The 22552-nt window shown below is 38.1% G+C and overlaps 1 protein-coding gene across 3 annotated transcripts in view; it reads right to left on the bottom strand.

The window, feature by feature from the left end:
- The window catches only part of MUSK (muscle associated receptor tyrosine kinase), a 111896-nt gene that overhangs the window by 64490 nt on the left and 24854 nt on the right, over positions 1-22552 (bottom strand). For 2 of the 3 annotated variants that reach the window (XM_051843297.2, XM_051843304.2), the window contains exon 6: positions 1503-1627. In XM_051843297.2, coding sequence (XP_051699257.1) covers positions 1503-1627 — 125 coding nt within the window. Of the gene's footprint in view, positions 1-1502; positions 1628-7903; positions 7934-22552 lie in introns of all 3 variants that reach the window. The other variant, XM_070055489.1, reaches the window with a different exon arrangement.

Here is a 22552-nt window from a genome sequence, read left to right as displayed (position 1 = left end):
ATTCAAGTAATGAGAAAAATGGGAAATGGTTCAACATAATACACTTGAAGGTGAAAATGACATAATTTAAAAGTTGATATAATTGATGACAGGGCATTTTATTGTCTTTGAAATATGTTTATATTAAGAATAACTATTAAGGAAAAGAATTCAAACCAAATATAAACAGATAAGTCATCAAAGTCTTTATAATAACAATAATAATTCATGGTAATTTCCTACTTCAGATATTTATAAGCTAGATTATTCAGACAAGTCCTCAATAACAAAATTATGAAAACGTATTTTAGTAGATGTAGCAACTTAGAAGATTGTATTTCTTCTAAGACAATTTTCCAACCCCAGAAAATTTCTAGTCTTCCTTTGTATGGCCTTAAGGAGTGAGGCGACAGATCAAAACTCAGCCCATAGAGATGTGGAAATTAAAACCTTCAATAACTAGATAGCAGGGAGATACTGTTTGAAATGCAAGTGAAATAGCCCTCATGAAGAATTATATAATTATCTGGGATGTCTAAGTAGCATCAAACCTTCAGATTGATTTACTATGGTCTAACATTAGTGATAGTCCCTGATTCTTAGCAGAACCAAGAAAAAATTCTCTCTAGAGGAAAGTATCTTCAATTAGACCTCAAATTAGTTCCAATGAACAGCAAGTAAACAAAGATTACTAGGCTTACAAGGAAATTAAATGCAATGAGCAAGAGTGAGTGGGACAACAGACAACAGAAAAACACGAATAATGGAATCTCATCATACTCAAAAGCCAAAGTTATTTTAATAAACTATACATGTCTACGTGGTCCAAAATGCCTACACATGTGCCTTACCTCTTTGCTCCCTCCTCTAGCCACATTGGCTTTGCTGTTTCTCTGACATACCAGATTCTGTCCTTGTCTTCCCCAACTTATCTACTTACCTTACCTTATCTTATCTACTTATATCCTCCTCCAGAATGTAAGCTGTGTATGGAAGACAATGCTGCCTTTTTGTTTGCTCCTATATCCCCATGGCCAGAAATCCAGATGCTCAATGCTTATTTGTGAATTGAATAAGTAAACTCTGATATGTGAAGTACTTAGGACAAGGCCTGCTTCAAAATAACCATTTGATATTAATCAGCTATTATTATTACTATTAAAATTAAGAAAAGAATGTTGAATGGATAGGCATGGATTTTAATTCAGAATTGTGTTCATTGAGATAGTTTCTAGCAGTGAGTGGTTTTTTTTTCACTGATGAGTTTCATGATAATTATTTTACTGCCGTGAGAAGGAGTTATTACTACTTTTACATTCTTCCTGATCCCTATCATATAAGGAAACAAGAAAAGTTCAATGACTATGGCAGTGTCCTTGTAGGACAGAGATACTGGAAACTTCAAGAAATGTACAGGTGGGACCAATGACACAGATCAAGAGGTAGCTAAACGTTCAAGGACTGTCCTGAAATTTACCACAAATGGCTCTTCCCAGACAAGTTCCCATACACATGACACTCACAGCATTTCCATTTTCCATCCAGGTGATCGTGGGGACAGGGATGCCTGTTGCTGTACAGCGCAAAGTCACAAAGGAACCAAAGGTGACATTGTGGGATTCAGGAGCCCGCAGGATTCTGGCAAAAACTGTTAGAAAGACAGAAATAGTGAGTGATTTTCCTTTAGGGAATGGCCAAGCTATAGTGGTCTTTAAAAATTGCCAATCAGACCATGTTTCCCCTTGTACAATCCTTCGGTGTTTCCCTGTGTCTTAAGGAAAACAGCAAATGCTGTGCCCTGGCCTCCAAGTCCTTTATGCCTGGCCTTTGCACCACTCAAGGGTATGCTGAGCTCATTCCCATTGAAGGAGACTGCCCATGTAGGAGCCTGCTCCTCAGCTTGGCGTGTGCATGCCTCATTTCACGCAGTAGGCTTCCTATATCATTCATGTCTCTGTTTAACTGATATTTCCTTACAAGGGTGCTCCTTAATCTCCCAACATACAATGTAACCTTCCTCTCATTAACTTTTTCATCATCTTATTTTATTGTCTTTACAGACCTTACCATTTTCTAAAATTATCTTATTTATTTTTTGTTTGTCTATTGTTTCCCTTCCCTGTTAGATTGTGTGAAACTAAAAGGCCTGCCTGCTTCACTCACTGCTGTATTTCGTACCTACAAGAGTTCTCGAGCAAAGGAAGCCCAGGATAGCATTTTATTAAATTAATGGAACAATTAATTATGCTTTATATCCTCAACTGTGCCACAATGGGAAGATATACAGAATCTGTCAAACTTTTCAGAGAATGAAGTGGTACATCGGGCAAAATAAAGGAAAGCGTATTTTAGGGAAGGCATGGGCAGGAGTGTGAATATTTTACATCCCTTCCTGAGGCGGAATTCCCACTGACTAAGAGAAATATCTCTGGATGTGAGAAGAAATTCTACCTTTAGCTAAAGAGTAGGGTTGAAATTCAGAATGCACAGGATAGATGGAGTCACAAAATTGTTAAAGTTGGAAGAGATTTGAGATTGACTGGATTCCTGCTCTTATTTTATAAACAAAGAAGCTACTTCCCAGTTAACTTGCTTTCTCAAGGGCATAAAAGTGATGGGTAAGAGATGTGAACTCAGGTCTTCTAATTTCAAATCCAATTTTCTTTCCATTATGGAATTTTTTCATTATCTACTAAATAGTCCATAAGTTAGGCGGCTGCCTTTTGTTTTCTATGACTTAAACACAGACAATTGTTGGACAATTGTATGCTCTTTCCAGTTTTGAATTAACTTGAATGTTTGTGATATTGAAGACTCTAAAAGGTGGAATTTAGTATATTTTAGATATACAGAAGTTGGACCCTAAGAAGAGCTAAAATGGTGCTCTCTTCAAGGCAACAGGTAGTTACAAAATATAACAGCAAAAACTGGCTTCAAATGTTAAAATAAAGCTGAGTCTACTCCCTAAAAGCAAAACTGAGACTGATTTATGAAAGTCCTGGAATCTAGCAGTCTACAAAAAGTTTGTGGAACATGTTAATACCACGGAGATGCAATGCCATCAAATCCACAGCAAATTGTTTAGTTTCTTCACCAAATAAATAGCATCAGGGGAAAGAAAGAAGAATGATCTATTATAGATTAAGTGAGATTTAAGACACATTACCCAAATACAATGTGTGATTCCGTCCCAATTTAGTCTTAAGTTCATAGTTTGTGGACTCAGAATTAAGTTGTTGGCAACTGACAGAGACTGACTGGCATTCGAGCCAGGGTGCACCCAGATACTCTTCTTTCCTAATGTTTTATCATCATCATCATCATCATCATCATCATCATCAAAACTTGGATTATGTATCTTATTTGAGTTCATGTGCATCATTTTGTTGAAATAGCTTTCACAGGTTGGGGCTAAATTTTTTGACTATAAGACTGTTGTATGAACTTCTTATGGGTCCCATTGCCTCTGAGAATCTGAAACAATCAGTATCCTTGACACATTTGGACTTGGATCTTTCTAATCTGATAGAATGCAATAACATTTACTGCATCCTTGAACTTGAATGAGTCTGGCTGAAGATGAGCAAAGTTCAAATTTGGAGAAGAGTGAAATCTAGATTTTTTTTTCCTCTTTAATTTATAAGGCAAGAGTTTGAATTTGGGGACTTTAGATTCTTCCTGGAAATTTAGTAATCAGGAAAGGTTTACTTTGTTTTAATTTATAGCTCTCCTCCCCCCTCTTTTGGCTGGGATTAAATATTCAGAACACCATTTGGACTTCTTGCAAAATTTGTGATGATGCATATTGCACAACATAGCTAAGCATACTGTGAAGTCATAATAAAATAGACAGCTACAATTATTCTAGAGTACAGCATGATTTCAGATTTCATTTAATTAATGAACCACTCTGTCCTGTATCATAATCCTGTGGTGGTTCCAGTAGGGCACAGAAAAGTAAATAATGGATTACTATCGGCATTACAGGTAGCTCCATGAATGTGAGATGTGTTGATAAACTGCTGATCTCTCCAAAGGGGTTAGATAGACCTTTGGCTGGCCATGAGTTTCACTGTAAAGTGCAGTGGATTAACAAAAATGAAAGACCAGAGATTAAAGAAAAGTCACTCTCTCTTGCAATTCTCACAGTCTCTACCTGCTTTGTTTAATATTGAAAGATAGATTTCAGGCTTTCTGTCTCCCTCCCTTCTCGAAGGAGGTTGCAGATTTCTGGTTTCTGTTCAAAAGTATCCTTATTGTAATGCGTTCTGACCCTGACCCGTGTTGGGTACTTTTCATAGCACTACTGGTGTGTTTATTAGTTTTGGGGCACTCTTTCCTCTCGGGATGTAAGAATCACAAGAATGAAGTTTTCCTTGTTTATTAAAAGAGTCTCAGTCTTTCTCTTTCTCTCCTTCCTCTCTCTCTCTCTCTCCCTCTCTCTCTCTCTCTCTCCAGAACCCTGCATGGTAAATGCATGGGTAGCACTCCAAAACAAATATTTACTGAGTGATTGAATGAATAAGCGAGCGAGTGACTTCTCTGATAGACTTGGGGAAGGGATTTGTAAATACACATACATCTCAGCCTGTCCCTGGACCATCATTCTCTCAGCTATCCTGAGCAGGTGTAAGAAGAGTAGAGTGTTGATAGGAAAAAAGGAAGTTCACCAGGTCAGAGCCTCTATATGCTACAAATAGAACTGAAAGGTGAAAAACTTGGGACCTAGTGAGGAAGATGAGGAAAAAGAAGTTATATTGGTGTAATATTTAGATGGGTAGAAAACTCTATTTTTCAAGGCAGGTTTATTGGTAATAAAAGTGATATATTTTTACCCAATTGTACTTGTTATCAGTCAAAATTAGGGATTGTGAAAGAAATTCCAAAACATTTTTCAAGCACTGAAAACAGTAGTCAGTTGCAATTAAATATAACTGCCATACAAAAAATCTCCATGGATAATAATTCACCTGCAATAATAATCTTGGATGCAGCTCAATAGTAGACCACATTATTTTAGTGGCAGTCACAAACTGAACATATCTTGTAGGACACTATAATCCAAAAAGTAATGTGATATTTCTCTTATGAAATAAAACACATATTGAAAAATCCCTCTTTTGCATTTTATTTGCATGGAAAAAAATGTGTTTGTGTTATATAAACACACTCCTTAATAGAGGAAGCATGAAGTTACTTAGTAATTTATAAATTTTATAACAGTTTTGAATAGATTTTTAGAGAAAACAAACTATCAAGAGCCTCTTTCTGTACATAATGCTTTAAATTCAAGAGGAGAGAGGGAGAGAGATGAAAGAGAGAGAGAGAGAGAGAGAGAGAGAGAGAGAGAGAGAGAGCACTCTCATCTGCTGATTCACTCCCCAAACGCAATGACTGGGGTTGGGTCAGATGCGGAGCCAGGAATGCAATCTGGCTCTCTCACATGGGTGGCAGGGACTCAGTACTTGAGCCATCACTACTGCTTCCTGTGGTGGCATTGACAGCAAGCTGGAATCAGGAGCTGGAGCTGGGAATTGAACTGGGGCGCTGTGATATGCTAAGCACAACGGCTACCTCTCTGCATAGAGTTTTATGCATCATTCTCCATCTCACAGTGTGCCCTTTCCCACTCATTCTCCTGTGGGCAGGCAAGTCATTGTTCATCTGCAATGTGGAAAATAGACACAAGCAATATATTTATCCCTGGGCTTCTTCTAGTGGGATTTTATTTGTGAGTTTGGGGCTTTGTTTCTCTTGGGCAGATTTTCAGGACTAACTTTAGGCTGAGAATCCTATAATCAAAACTGGGCTGCAGCAGCCAGCAATTCCAAAGTCCTTATGACATAAACACAGAATATTGTCTCCCTAAACTTCTATCTCTGCCTTCCAAATGAATAAATACAATTTTTTAAAATTACGTTCTCTTAGAGTTTCTAAAATTAAAATCTGACTGACCAAGTGTGAATGATGAGGCAGAGCAATTGGAACTCTCTTACATTATCCCCAGTATTAAAAATGATAAAGTTAATTTAGTCTATGCTGACAGCTTATAAAATGTTGGCCATACAACTGCATTGTGATCCAGCCATATTTATTCAGAAGGAAATGAAGGAATAGTAAATACAATGACTAGCAGCCATGATATGTGTGTTTCCCAAAGTACTTCAGGATACATAATCAGTTTTATTATTGATTGCCATTTTAAGGGGTAATATGTGTTAAGGAGATAAAAGCCATTATTCATCCTGAAATTGCACTGGTTGTACAGAGGGTATCTCAGGGGATAAGGCACCCAAATTAAGTTCTGAAGTTAACAAGCAGTGTGATTTGAGAAGAACTACTCTTTCCTTGGTAAAGGAACAGGGTTGGGAGATGATCAAGCTTCATCAATGTTTATTTCTGAAGCTTTATTTAAAAGAACACCATGAGGGGGCCGGCGCAGTGGCATACTAGGTTAATCCTCCACCTGTGGCGCCGGCATCCCATATGGGCACCAGGTTCTAGTCCCTGTTGCTCCTCTTCCAGTCCAGCTCTCTGCTGTGGCCCAGGAAGGCAGTGGTTGGGCCACTGCACCTGCGTGGGAGACTGGGAGGAAGCTCCTGGCTCCTGGCTTTGGATCAGCGCAGTTCTGGCCGTAGCGGCCATTTTGGGGGTGAACCAACGGAAGGAAGACCTTTTTCTCTGTCTCTCTCTCTCACTGTCTGTAACTCTACCTGTCAAATAAATAAATAAAAAAAATCTTAAAAAAAAAAAAAAGAATACCATGAGCTCAACTTGTATTTAATTTTCTCCTCCCATTTAAAAAAAATTTTCTCTTACTCTTTTCAATTTTATTTTCTGCCTTCCCTAAGAGAGGATTTTTAGGTTACATGATTCAAACTAGAAGTGTCAGGCATAAGAATGAATTGAATCAAATAAATAAACCTCACTAAAGAAAATCACATAGAACCAGGTGAAATGCTTTAACTTGCATTTTGCTATAAGCAACCTGTATTTAAAAAGAGGGAAACATATACAAATTGAGCATCCCTAATATGAAAAACTGAGCTGTGACACTGAGATGTTCAACTGATAAAATCTACATAAATTCTTGTATTCTGAAATCTGGAAAACTGAATCTGAAACAGTTCTGGTTCCAAACTTTTCAGATAAGGGATGCTCAGCCTATGCTTTATTTGAGACACAAGGATAAAGAGATCTGGTTTTAAATATATCAGCCCAAGATTAATTCATAGTGTCTAACTATGTCACTTGTCAGTTTATCAATTTTATCCTCAAAATATCAAAGTTCAGATTGGAAGAGCACAAACTTCGGGGCTTAATTAGGACCCAAGCTATTGTGAGGGGCAACAAGCTCTCATTCTCTACTAGGATTTTCCTCAAACAGCTTTGTTGCTTTCCTATAAACATATTCCCCTAAATATGTATGTCTAAGTGCAGTTAAAATGTAATCATTTAATTTTTACTGATTTGGAACAATTGCTTACTACTGCTTGTTTTGTTGAAATCATAACAATAGAAGCCTAAGCTGGCATTTTAATATTTCCCCAAAGATTCTAACTCCTCCCCACTAAAGAGAAGTCTTTTTAGTCAAAATGTAGCTTCCTTTTCCAATCTGTGTGGAATTTATATGATAATTTATTTCATTTTGTTTGTTTTGCCAGAACTTGAGACAACAAATGTAAACCTTTCTGTTGACCGCATGTGTTCTTAAAACATGTAAATAGTCAAGAAACACGTAACGAAGCAACCCATCTAATAACACTGTTAAATGCTCTGACTTAATATCCCCCACACACTGTTTGTTACTTTTTTTTTTTTAGCAAAATAAAGACTTTTAGAGTTGTTTGTAAGGCCAACAAAAATAATCAATTGAAAAGAACCATACATTTACAAAAAAGCATCTCAGAAAGAAAAAAAATACCTTTAGTATCTTGGTCAGGTTCACTTTCTTCTATTAATAGAAACAAGACAAAACCCACAAATACAATAAACACAAACAAAACAACACATCATGAAAATGGAAGTCTTTGGCCACAGAAACATCAATTGTGCAACAAGATTAATTATGTTTCTCATTTCAGTAAGAAACAAATGCAATCCCTGGAAACTACTGACCTTTGGAAAGCAAACTATTAAATGACAGAAGACTTCAAATTATTACGTTTAGTCAGGCAGTCTTATACCGAAAAAAAAAAAAACTACAGCGCACCCAGCAACATAGCTCATCCATGCTTTTTTATTCTAATGTTGACAATCCCCCTTTCTTTCTGGGCAACAGAGCGCCTACTATTCTCATAAATTGTGTCCCCCTCCTCGCCTGACTTCTCTTACAGGCCCTGCTGTGAAGTCAGTGATGTTGGATCTGGGATCTCAGCTATCATTTCTATGGCAATGGATTTATGTTGTGGTAAACAGGATTAGGGGGTTTCTGCAAAACAGAGCCTACCACCAACAGAGATCTGAAACTCTGATTCAACATCCTGGAGCTGCCCAGGGAACAGAAAGGCCAATCATTATCTTCTGGGAACCTACGAGCCAGTCAGCTACAACGGAAAATGAAAAAAAAAATGTCTAAATGGGGTTAAATTGAGGGTTTATAATTTTTAACAAATCCTAGAAGGTGAGATAACAAAAATCAAATTCATTGTTCCAAAATGTTGATTGTTACCATACCATATGTAGACCCCACATGGAGTTCTAATTTTCACACCTCAAGGTTTATTAATGTCACTTTAGACTTCTTTTAGAGTTAACAATAAGCCAACTACAATGTTTGCTTACAAGTAAAAAATAGTTGTGCTATTCCTAACAGCTTTTAATGATAGGAATACACTTACATATGTCTTCAGATTATGGATATTTTCACACACATTGCTTACTGTCTCATTTAACTCTCACCTTGTCTCAGACAGCCCATTATACAAAAAATATGAGACTGGGGGCCAGCATTCAATATGGGCACTGGTTCTAGTCCCAGCTGCTCCACTTCCAACCCAGCTCTCTGCTATGGCCTGGGAAAGCAGTAGAGGAGGCCCAGGTCCTTGGGCCCCTGCACCCATGTAGGAGACCGGGAAGAAGTCTCTGGCTCCTGACCTCAAATCAGCACAGCTCTGGCCATTGCAGCCACCTGGGAGTGAACCAGTGGGTGGAATTCCTCTCTCTCTTTCTCTGTCTCTGCCTCTCAAATAAATAAATACATCTTTAAAAAAAAGAATATGAAACACATATGCTTCCATCGAGTCAACAATTCAATCCCATGTTGTAATAGTGAGTCTTCTACTGCAGCTGTGTGTCATGATGAGAAGGTGTCACTTAGACACCCAGCCCCCTTAAAGTTCAGTGAATTTTTGGTTTCCCACTTAGATTTTACTGTCTGATCTTTCCCTACCTCTACCAAGCAAGTCAGAGGTACATTGTTGTTTTATTTATTTATTTGAAGTATCAAAGGTCAAAGTCTACTCAAACTTTCTGAATTGATTACATTTGTGGTTAAAAGGAAACCTAGAAGTTTTCTATCAAATGTAACTCTAGAGAAAGAAATTGCTTTTAACACTGCCCTGACCCATGCGTGGTAAAGTACAGTTACTGGATAAATGGTCATTTCTTCCATACTCAACACTGCTCATCCAGACACTCAGAAACTGTAGAGTTCCTGATTGCTTCGCACCCCTTGATCAGAAGACAGAAATGGAGGTCAATATTTGGGCCAGACTGGGTCTGAAAAAATTGCATATTATGAGATTGGGCATGTCTTTCTAGTTTCTCAGAAAGTTACACTTATTTCCAAGCTATAAACAATCTCTGCCTACCTCCAGTTAAGTAACTACTGAGGAGTGAATGGGCTGACCATAGGGATCCTATTGGAATATTAACCATCTTTATTCCATGGCTATAATATCTTCAACATTTTATTCCACTAAACTTTTGAAGAGCAACAGTAAGTTTTGAAAATCTTATTCATTGTCATTTTCTCTTCTCTTAAATTGTTCTTCCAGGAACATAGAGCAAGTGCAAATCAATTCTGAGCCTCCTTTGAATTTTGCTCCACTGATTTTTTTTACTGGACTATACTTGAACTATACTTTGGATCAGTTTTGGACAATGCTGATTTTCCTTTAATCTTTTTCTACTTTATTCCTATTGTGGTTTCTATTTTTTTTATTTTGTTTGATTTGTTTGGGATTGAAACACGGAAGTTTTTGAAAGAATACTTGATGCTCACCACTGCAGATAAACAGAACCAACTCGAGGTGAAAGAATATCTAAGATCTATTGCTTTCCTAGGAGGATACTTAAACTATTGGAAATTATGCTTTCATGCATAGACTATCAAAAGTTCTAAAATAAATTTTTATACATACATATATTTACATGCTTATGCATTAATATACATGCACACACATATATTCACACACATGCACACAAAATTCTGATTATTTTAAATTAGAGAAAATTCTGGAAGGATAATCTATAAAATCTTCTTAAGCTTGGATACACTCATTCATGCTATGAGCTTGTTGGTCACTTCAAGGTTAAACTAAAGTCCTAGTTTTTCCAGGTATTCTGTTTACCTATTTTCTCTCTTGACTTCTGAACTTGTTGTTTTACCACTCATCAATTTTTAAATATTCTGTTTTGTGTTCTTTATTCCAATTTAATTATTAAATTTTCACTTAACATCTTAATGTGTAATGCATTGGTTTTGTCTGCCAAATTGAGTAGTAACCTTCTTTAAGGATCTAGGGTTAGAACCATATTGGAGTTAGTATCAAACTTTTGTTGATCCTGTTTTCCCTTGAAGTCCCACAGAATCTCTTCTTTGCCAGTGGGATTAGTGAGCACTTTTCTTCCACTCTTTTGAGATTGCCCAGTAGGACATTAAGAAGAGGGAATCAATGATAGACCTTATTGGAATAATCTGAGATATTATTTATTCACTTTACTTCAACATCCAAGTTAAATAGTAGTCCAGCATGTCCTTGAATATTTTATTTATGGGAATCCCAGTACCATGATAACATCTAGTTTTGATCAACTCTGTTTAAAGAAAGAAAAAAAGAACGTTCTCTAAATCAAACCAAACCGAAATCAGTTGCATTATGATTACCACCCACCAGACCCATTTCTTACTTCTAGCCAGTGGGAAAGAACGGGGAAAATTCATCACATATCTTCATGTTTTCAAACTTGATATCCATCATTTACCATCTGATCGCTCACTTTTGTACTTCCCCATTCCTCTTAGCTTGGTAGTCCAAGCTAAAGCTAACACAGAGATAAGTCTAACAAATTCAAAGAACAGCAGACTTTTTAGAATGCTCTAGGTCTGTGAATAAGAGTTTGCAGAAGATTCTATTTCCAGTCATAGAGCTCATAGTCGCTTAGCTCATCGAGTCCACTGAAAATCACGACTATTCAACACTCATTTTTATTCTTGCTCTTATTAATGTTTGTCTCCATAACGGTGATTGTGTCCAGGAGATGAAAGATAAAATGAGGTTTTCCTACTCAATTTACTGTATTAGTTGATTGAAGGAGGCATTTGGAAGGGAAACCTATTGTTATATTTGTAGAGGGAAACCTATCAGAATTCCCTGATAAAAATAAAAGAAACACATTTCGTGCAATCACACAGGTCACACAGATGCTGTGTAAAGATACTAAATAAGAAAAGAGGAAGAAATGTGAAGAGGTTTGCATTCCTGTGAGCACAGGAGTTGGGAAGCCAAGACGCGGATAGGAATTTGGCTACATGGAGTTAAGATCTCAGAGGCTTAAATTTCATGTTCTCTGTGCTGTGCTGTTTGGCATTGGAACTTCCTCTTTCTCACAATGATGTTATCAGGAGAGGAAATATACAAATAGGGGCTGGCTTTGGAGCTCTGTAGGTTAAGCCACGGCCTGTGATGCTGCCATCTCCTATGAGCGCTGGTTCCCTCTAGCTCTCTGCTAACGCACTGGGAAAGCATCAGAAGGTAGTGGGAGTATTTGGACCCTAATACCCACATGGGAGACCCAGATGGAGTTCCAGGCTCCCAGCTTCTGCCTGGCTCAGACCCAGTCATTGTAGCCATTTGGAGAGTAGATGGAAGGTTCTCTCTCTCTCTCTCTCTCTCTCTCTCTCTGTCTCTCTCTCTCTCTCTCTTCGCCTTTAAAATACATCAATAAATCTTTTAAAAATACATGTGACCTCTTAGTTGAGAGACAGGGCTGGACAGGCCAGACCTGATAGTACTGATAACGCAACCTTGTGTGACCTTGTGCCTTAAGGCCTTGTAACCTTTCCCCTACTTGCACTAGCATTGCAGCTACAAGATAAGCCCCCCCCTCCTTCCCCCTCCCGATACCCTGCCTCGATGATATATAAGTGTGTGGTTGAAAAATAAAGTCGCAGCTTGATCGGCAAAAAAAAAAATAAAAAATAAAAAAAAATACATATAAATAAAGAAAACAGAACTTGGAGGTAAAGGCACATATGATAGTTTTCAAAGGACTTCTTACATGGGCATTCCAGAGTTTCCAATTATACTTGTCTGTTTCTTACCTCAGTGTTCAGGACTAAGTCAATATCAGCAATAGGTTATGTAATGGTCTATAGCATGAGGGTTAAAGGAATAGGCTCTGGATCTAGGCTACCACGTTAGAAATCTTGTGATACAGTTATGATTTTTTAAAGATTTATTATTTATTTGAAGGCAAGAGAGAGAGATCGATCTTCCACTCTCTGGTTCACTCCTCAGATGGCTGCAATAGCCAGCACTGGACCAGGGCAAAGCCAGGAGTCAGAAGCTTCTTCTAGGTCTCCCACATGGGTACAGAGACCCAAACTCTTGGGCCATCTTCCACTGCTCTTCCCAGGTTATTAGCAGGGAGTCAGATCAGAAGCGAAGCAGCTGGGACATGAACCAGTGCCTGTTTGGAATGCCAGTATCAGAGGCAGCAGCTTTACTCACTATGCTACAACACCACCCTGGTATGGTTAGCTTATAATCAGTTATTTCTGTTAAACAAAAAAGCTGTGAAAATATATGTGCGTGAGAGTGTGTTTTATTTATTTAAGTAGCTTTGGAGTTGATACTCTTGTGTTTTCTAGATGGATTTAAAAAAGTCACTTTTAAACATCAAGACTTTTAAATTTTTTCAATAATAATAATCCTTGGCTGGCGCCATGGCTCAATAGGCTAATCCTCCACCTGTGGCATTGGTACTCCGGGTTCTAGTCCCGGTTGAGGCGCCGGATTCTGTCCCGGTTGCCCCTCTTCCAGTCCAGCTCTCTGCTGTGGCCTGGGAGTGCAGTGGAGGATGGCCCAAGTGCTTGGGCCCTGCACCTGCATGGAGACCAGGAAGAAGCACCTGGCTCCTGGCTTCAGATCGGCGCAGTGCACCGGCCGTAGCAGTCATTTGGGGGGTGAACCAATGGAAGGAAGACCTTTCTCTCTGTCTCTCTCTCACTGTCTAACTCTGCCTGTCAAAAAATAATAATAATAATCCTTGATAACATATCCCACTCAGTAGAGTTTATATAGTGATATATAATGATTAGAAAACAGACTGTTCATCAAGATGATGCTATAATTCACAATTCAATCCTCAAGCTAGAATAAGTACATAGCAATCATAGAGAACACACAATTTGTTTTTACCTACAAAAACAAAGTCATGTTAAAAACCAAGAAGAATATCTCACTGTGTAAGCAAGTAGGCCAAACATGCCAGATAAGCTCGAGCTGCTGAATTCTGGTTCCCTAAACAGGAGAAGGGGCCTGGATTTTGATTTCTCCAGCAGTGTTTCACCCCAGGTGGGGGTTGGAGGCTGAATGAAACCAAAGGGAAGGGGTGAAGCTTCCTTTTTGTGAAAGGAGGAAGAAGAAAAGTTTGGCCATTATATATTCTTATGTATTGTACATGGTTTATATCCAGAATGTGTGTGATGCTTTCAGCTCACTTAGCAACTGGATGTGGGTCGAATCCCAAAACCTTATAGAACAGTTTCCACTCTGTGACAACTTGTTTGGAATAACAAAGTTGAAGGACTCCTAAAGACAACTCCAAACACTACTGAAAAAGAATTATTTCAGAGAGAGAATAATAAGATATGCAGCAGCAAATCATAGTTTCAAAGCACATAGGAAAATGAATGCCAAGAAAGGAAATGAATTCAGTAATTGTGGGATTAATTTACTCTGGAAGAGATGAGGTAATGCAAAAAGAAAGTGAAAGAATCTCAGAAAATAAAGAACTAGCATCTGTTAAAAGTAAAGAACATTGAATTGTGAGATAAATACGCAAAACTGAAATACAAGTAAGTATGACAAAAACAATAGAAATACTAGTAATTAAAATTATAATAACAGAATGTAAAAATAAAACCACACAAACACCAACAGATCTGATAAACTCAGGATTGGATGGGATTAAATGTAGAATGAGTGAATCAGAAGATACTTATAAAATTATACAGTCCTTAGACTAGACAGCAAAATAGAGAAAAATGTGAAGGATTAATTAAGAAATTAGAAGTAGAGAACAGAGGGAAGTGCAAAGAGAATTTCTTTTTTTTAACTTTTATTTAATAAATATAAATTTCCAAGGTACAACTTTTGGATTATAGCAGCTTTTTGCAAAGATAATATTTGAAGATAATGGTTGAGATTTTCCACACCTGAAGAACTGCTTCAGTCCCCAAAGATGTATTAAAGAGGTGACGTTCAAAATTTGAAATTCATCAGAATCACTTATGAAGCTCAAAAACGATTAAATTCTAGAAAAACGACCCTGATGACTAAATCAGAATTTCCTTCCTGGGGGCTGGAGGTCTGTGTTTCTCAGCAGTCCTTGCAAACTTGACCTCCATTTCCAGTGGTCAGTGGGCTGTAAGCCACGAGGTCATAAATTCACAGGAGGATTAATAAAAATAATCTGACACTGTTGTGGTTTTACAATGCGTCCACAAATCCTTCGTTGGAAAAGTGGAGCTTGATTTCTCTCCTGAGAGGTGGGCTAGGCTTGGTGACTGACCAGAATAAGGCAGAAGTGCTGTGTGCTTTCTGAGAACAGGCCATAGAAAAACACTGCCCATCCCTCCTTGTTCTCTATGAGATTATCAACTCTGGGGCAAGCAAGGCACCATGTGGCCAGCATATTCAGTCTGTAGAGGGAGCGCCCAGATAGGGCAAGAGTGTTGCCTTTTCATCAGCCTTGTGAAGATGAACAGTTGAGTTGGATTCTCCGGCCCAGACAAGCTTCCAGATGAATGCAGAAGTGGTCAACGTCTCCACTGCAGATGCAGCCTAGAGAGCAACCCCATGAAGCCGCTCTGGAGTTCCTGACTCCATGAAACTAGGACGGGATCCTCTGTTGCTGTTCTAAGCCACTAAGTTTCTGTGTCATTTGTTACACAGCAATAGATAAGTAATTGACACTGTGCCAAATTATACTGCAATAGATGAATGGCATCAGTAAGAAAAGTCAGGTTACAGAACACGGAGTGATAGAATGCCAGAAAGTTTCTCATCAACGGATGTCAGAAAACATCAGGTAATGGTGAGGAAAATACCTGTCAGCCTAGATGTGAATACTCATCTGAATTATAAAGGGGGCATGATTACATTTTCAAACACGCAAATGCAAAGGTGGTTGACTACCCACAGATCATCACTGCAAGAGCTAATGTATAATATATTCTGAGATATAAGAAGTAGAAAACAGAAGAAAAAAAGGACATGAAAAGGGAACGAAGAACACAGAAATTGGTGGCATATGTTGGTAGAACTTTATGGGCTATGAAACAATTCACTTTTTTAAGAAAAATAAAATTTTGGATAACACTAAGGAAGAGGAAGGGTTTAAGAGGAGGCAATATTAGATAGGATGACATTAAGGAATGATAAGATTCTTCTCTCGTTTGAGAAGACTAGAGAAGGATTAAGTGATTTTAAAGTTTGAACTATAGCATAGTATATATATATATATATATAAACTGTAAAAATAATTATTGATATATATCATTGTGATCTATAATTTCAAAACCAAAAACTTTGTGGAAAGGGTAAAGTGGAGAATTAAAGTAACGTATTAATCCAGCAGAAAGGGAGTTTAAAAAGAAGTAGAGAAAAGAAAGAACATAACACATAATAGAAACAAGAATAAAGACTAATGAAACTAAATTCTCAAATATAAAGGACTAAATTTGTCTACTAAAAATAAAGTCTTGGAAGTTGGATTATATAAAACAAAAACTAGCCCTATTCTGCTTGCAAAATAGCAGAAAGTTAGGAAAGAAAGGATGGATGGATACCACCAAGCAAAGGGCATAGTAAAATACCACACAAAAGCAAAATATGGCAACAATATTAATAAAATAAAAAGCAGAACTTATAATAAAAAAATTCACAGACTGAAAGAGGAACATTGCCCAGAGGTAAGAAAATACAGTCCCCAATGGAGGAGCTATAATACGATTTAACATTTAGGCATTTAACAATTTAATTCCAAAAATGTAAGACCAAAACTGATAGAATTAAGAAGACACATTTTTCAAAGCCACTGACATAATGCTGAATTTTCCACATAGAAACTTATGAACAGTTCATTGTCATTGACAATGTGAAGTACAAATGACCCATTAAAACCACCTATATAAATGACCTGGTTAAATGATCTATTTCAGGGGGAGGGTCATAATTTTTTCAAACCTAAATAAAAGAGAAAAGTAAGTATTGCTTCTATTCTTGCCTGTAATTCTAAATGAAATTTAATTTTCTGGCACAGTATAAATTTATTGAAATAGAAAATTAAAATGAAAAGTTTATAAATGCTACAAAGTAAAAAGTTCTAAATGTCTCTCAGCTTGAGCTGCTCTTGCTTCTAAATTTCAAGTATAAATTTCCTGAGATTTGCACTATTTTGTGAGAACTCATTTGGTGACAGCACCAGAGATTAAGATGATTTGTGAAAATGTCTTAGAAGCAAGAAGTGTACATTAAGAAGAAATGTAAAAATCACGCCATCTATATAAAACACTGTGGTTTTTGCCTTTTAAAATAGTCTTTCCCTGAACATTGTCTTGTTGTATTTTCATATGTCATTTATTATAAGTTTGCTTACAATCAGTATCTCATGGAAATCTGTGACTATCTGTTCTATGAGAACACCACTCCTGGGCCTCTTTTGAGGACAAACTCAGGAATTAGAAAATCAAAATCTATTCATTAACGCATAATGTCCTATCCTTACACACATCCAGTACACTTACAATAATGCAGGTGGCAGGCCTGGATTTTAATCCTCACTTCATTGCTTACTACCTGTTCGGACAGGATTGTTGCTTAACTGCTCTGAACTTCAGTTTCTTCCTCTAGAAAATGTGCTTATTAACTCCTAGCCCCTGAAACTGTGGAGAAGATGAAATGATATGACTCAAATACAACAATGACTATAGCTCCTAACACACAGCTAGAAAGCAATGGGGACCCGTTTTGAAGCTGGATCCTCTAGGTCTTTTTTTTTTTTTTCCAGAGTTATTTTGATCTCTAGGATACCTTCTGACTCATGGAAGCAGTTCCTTCAATGACTTCAAAGGAAATCGTTTTATTTTATTGTATTTTTTCATCTCAACCGGCCTTAGCTAATGCATCCTGGATATAGATCATGTTGAGTATTCCTTTCGTAGGTGTTAAAAATATGGGCTTAACTCCATTCTTAGATGAAATAATTTTGAACGGAAAAGATTCATGCTTAAATAGAGAAATTCTTTTTTTAAATCCTGTTATTAAAAACATGGATGCTGATCTAGGTCCATTACTTAGATCTGTATTTAACCAGACAATTTGTCTCAACTGATTATACCTTAAGAATTATTGAGTTGGAAATGCATGTTAGAATACAAGCCATACAAAGAGCAAAAGGGTGATATTGTCTTATATCTTACAACTTTTTTTTAAATGGCTCAAGGTGATAGAAATATAATCATATTGAGTCTTTGTTGCACTTTGTTTCTGAACAAATTCTTCCTTAGTTTTCCAAACGTTAAAGGAAAATCTGGCCATATAATAATGGCAGACCTAAATAAATACCTGGTTTCTCTTTCCTGACTCTTGGTAGCTAAAGCGAAGAAACTCAATCCTGGTGTGCTGCCACTGTTTACATCTCTGGCTCCTTGGAAGCAGAGCAATGCATGAGGCAGTTTACCCACTGTGGCTTCATCTCTGAAGTAATCAAAATGCAAACTCCTTCAGAAAACAGTCACATCCTCCTCAACACCAGCTACTCTCCTCAGTCCTCCAAGAACGAGCTGCCTGCCTCCGTGATACCATGAGTCTCTAAAGTGGCTTGGGTTGGGAACATTTCTGTGGCCCTTGAGATAATAATGTTTCTCTAGCTTGTAAATATGGATGGTGACTAATAAGGATGAGCAAGAAATATTTACCAAGTAAATCAGACAAGAGCCATACGAAGTTCACTTGTTTGAATTTCAGTCTTAGATGTAGATAGAGCAACGATTGAGAATATTTTTGGCAAACTGACATAGAAAATATATTAGAAGCTTAATCATCAGCCAATAAAAAAGCTGGATTTCAGTTCTTAATTCTTGAAAAAAATGCTGGGGCCAGCATTGTGGCACAGCAGGTTAGCTGCTGCCTGTGTTGCCAGCATCCCATGTGGGTGCCAGTTCAAGTCCTGGCTGCTCCACTTCTAATCCAGCTCTCTGCTAATGCACCTGGGAAAGAAGCAGAGGACAACCCAAGTATTTGGGCCCTTACCACCCACACAAGAGACCCGGATGAAGTTCCTGGCTTTGGCCTGGCCTAGTTCTTGCTGTTACAATTATTTTGGGGAGTGAGCCAGCAGGTGGAAGATCTCCCTCTCTCTCTGTGTCTCTCCTGCTTTCTCAGTAATTCTGCCTTTCAATTAACTAAAACTAAATCTTTTTAAAAATGCTGAACTGCTTAATAGACAGAAATGATTCTTAGTTTACCTTTTTATTTTTTCTTATTTTTTAAAAGATTATTTATTTGAAAGGCAGAGTTACAGAGAGGCAGAGGCAGAGAGAGAGAGAGAGAGAGAGAGATTTTCCATCCTCTGGTTCACTTCCCAGATGGCCATAATGGCTGGAGCTGTGCTGATCTGAACGCAGGAGCCAGGAGCTTATTCCAGGTCTCCCACTTGGGTGCAGGGGCCCAAGGACTTGGGCCATCTTCTACTGCTTTCCCAGGCCATAGCAGAGAGCTTGACCGGAAGTAGAGCAGCCAGAACTTGAACCAGTGTCCATATGGGATGCCAACACTGCAGGCTGTGGCTTTACTTGCTACGCCAGAGTGCTGGCCCCAGTTTACCTTTTTAAAACATTCTTATTTCACAATAGTTTTGATTTATAAAAGAGTAGCAAAATAGTATAGGTTTCCATGTACTGTTCCCTAAATGCTGATGTTTTGTATAACCACAATACCTTGATCAAAACCTCCAGTTTACTTTTAAATAACATTGTGATCTAAGTTCAGGAAGATTTCTGCCCTCTGACAGCAGTAAAATAAGCTGAAGTCTATTAAGAATAAGAATTCTGCTTTTCTAACCAGAAATTTTAACTGGAAAAAGAAATGAGAGCCATAACATCATAGTGTCCTGGTTGCCTAAGTGGCTTGGGTTGCAAACATTTCTGTGGTCTACCCTATGAAATTTCAGATGCATCAGGCAATAAGCTTGCAACTGTAAGTTCCCATATTGCCAAGGTCATAGATACGAGTCACTCAAAGACTATGCCTCAGAGATTATATCACAGATACATCTCAGTGTTATCCTGTGAGTCAAATCAGAGTTCATTCTGATTTTCAAAGCACTTGTATCGGATACTATCCCAGACTCTTCAGTCCTTCTTTTTACTGTCTGGTTAGGAGTCAGGATCAAGCTGTGTTGGTATGAAAACATCAGTCTTTTTTGCCCGTTTTCTTTTTCTTTCACTGTCATGTCATCACACCATGAGCTGTTCTTCAACACTCAGAGCCTTAGAGAACTTCTCTGAAGCTTTCCCTGGCCCCTCATTGCCGCCTTCTTCCTGTCTGTATATCCTGCACAAACTTGTATCATTGTAAACATGATACTGTGATCATTGTTACTACTTGTTTACATATCTATCTTCCTTACTAAGTGTGAAAAAAATTAAGAAATGACCAAGCCTTATTTTTCCTTTGTATTCTTAGGAATTATCTCATGACATGGAACACAGCAGGAACTCAATAAATGAACAAATTTGGAGCCATCCTAACATGTATGTCCTACTAACTGTAGGAAAGCTAATTTTATCCTTAAGTTGTTAGTAGTCATGTGGAACACAGGCAGTCCAAGTAGGAATCCTGAAGTCTATGTTTTTCAAAGTGCGGCTTGATGATGAATCACCTCCATTAAGGATTTTTTGTGCTGTTAAAAGTCACTGCCACAGACTTATTGAGTCTGAATCGCTAGGAAATGCATCCTGAAGCTGCATGATTTAATAAGATCTGCAAATGCTTCTAATGTGCATTGATATTTGAGAATCACTGGCAGGTAAATTTCTTTTTCTTTTTTTTTAATTTTTTTTTGACAGGCAGAGTGGACAGTGAGAGAGAGAGAGACAAAGAGAAAGGTCTTCCTTTGCCGTTGGTTCACCCTCCAATGGCCGCCGCGGCCAGCACACTGTGTCTGGCGCACCACGCTAATCCGAAAGCAGGAGCCAGGTGGTTCTCCTGGTCTCCCATGGGGTGCAGGGCCCAAGCACTTGGGCCATCCTCCACTGCCTTCCCGGGCCACAGCAGAGAGCTGGCCTGGAAGAGGGGCGACCGGGACTAGAACCCGGTGTGCCAGCACCGCTAGGCGGAGGATTAGCCTGTTGAGCCGCGGCGCTGGTCAGGTAAATTTCTACTAGTCTGTCAACCTAGATATTTTCATATCTTTCCATAGAGATCTTGAGGTGGGTATAATCAATGATATAACTATAATTAAACAAGATAATATTAGTATCAGGGAGAAGGTGTAACAGCTGTTAAGACTAAGCTTCAAATTGGGTTCTAAGATACATGACAGGAGTGGCAAAAAAAAAATAAAGTAAAAGAAAATAAAGTACAGTACTCACTATAGGAAGGGAGAAGTGGCCATTTATCAGGAAAAGCTATTTATGGTCCATAGGCACAAAATCTAAGCAGTTTCTCACTTGGGATCCACCTGGGGGCAGTGACTCACAGAATGAATGATCTCTATTTTCAACAAGATTCCTGGCAGACGTCAATTCCTATACTGAATAAAATATGCTGGAAGCTCAGGATATGTGCTAGAACTGCCTGTACTTCCATGTTGTCATACTATTTTGTTTTGTTTTGGACACATTAACTCCAATAGTGTCTTTCCAATTTGCCAATAAAGGCAAATCTTCATATAGCTCCTTAGATAAGCTTCTTGTGTCCCTTGTCGTAGTGGGGCCAAGCTAAAGTTGAAATCTCTCACAAGTGTCAGGAATGCAGGTACAGAGCATTGCTGATTGAGGGTAGATTTATGTTCTCTGGACACCAGAAGAGCAGTTGGTAATGTTGACGACATTCTGCTCATGAAATGTGAGAAGCATAATCAGCAGAATTCCCTGGAGATGCATCCAGCTTTACAACAATGTAAACAGCAGACAACAATACCAACTGCAGCCAAAGAGCTACTGTGTAGACACTGTGCACAGGCACAGCCCAGTTTAAGAACTCAATCCTTGAAATAATATTGCCCCATTTCACAAATGAAGACGGTCGGCTTACTGAGGCCAAGTAAACTACCCCACCACACACAACTAGTAAGTGTCAGGGTCAGGTTAACACCCAGGTCTATATATGGTGCTAAAACATGTGTACTTTCCAGGATACTGACCACACGACAAAAATATAAAAAATAAAAAGAATGATAAAGGGATCAAAACATCTGAGCTCCTTTGCTAACTTGGGTAAAGTAATGATCTTTCTGGTCTTAGATTTCCCTATCTGCAACACGAGGGATTGAACCGCATGACTTCTCAGTCTCATAACAGATTTAGGATCTATGTCTACTCTTCTGACAGGAGCAGATGTAATAAAGACAAACTCTGTTTTAAATAGAAATTTGAAAAATTTGCCATGGGCCTGTATCGCTTCTACCTCGCAGATGAAGAGGACAAATGGAAGAAAAAGCTGCACTTAGCTTCATGAGGGCTTAAGTCACTGCTTCTGCCTCACAGAAGTCACATCAGCCCTGGACCTAACACTGATATCTGTTGTTTGACTGCTTCCTCTGTGTCGTTCATTCCTGAAAGGGCTAGAAGTATTTCATCTAAGTTATCCTTCCACAAATTATGAGACTGATAGTATTATCAATCTTTGTACGGATGGGATAGCAAGCACAAAGAGACTAAGTAACCCACCAGGGATTTGAACTCAGGAAGTTTTCTCTAAGTCCAGAGTCCATGCAGTTTTCTCAAGAGATTAGAGCCCAGGTTATTAATTATTGTGTTATGTTCCCTACAAAATCCATGGCTTGCACAGTTTATCATTCATGGAACTAAATATACTAATTAAAACCTCGAAGTCAT

Source organism: Oryctolagus cuniculus, chromosome 1, assembly GCF_964237555.1.
Source record: "Oryctolagus cuniculus chromosome 1, mOryCun1.1, whole genome shotgun sequence".
In the NCBI taxonomy this organism is placed as follows: Eukaryota; Metazoa; Chordata; class Mammalia; order Lagomorpha; family Leporidae; genus Oryctolagus; species Oryctolagus cuniculus.
Note: the sequence above shows the minus strand (reverse complement) of the source record. Positions and strands in the feature narration are given on the sequence as shown.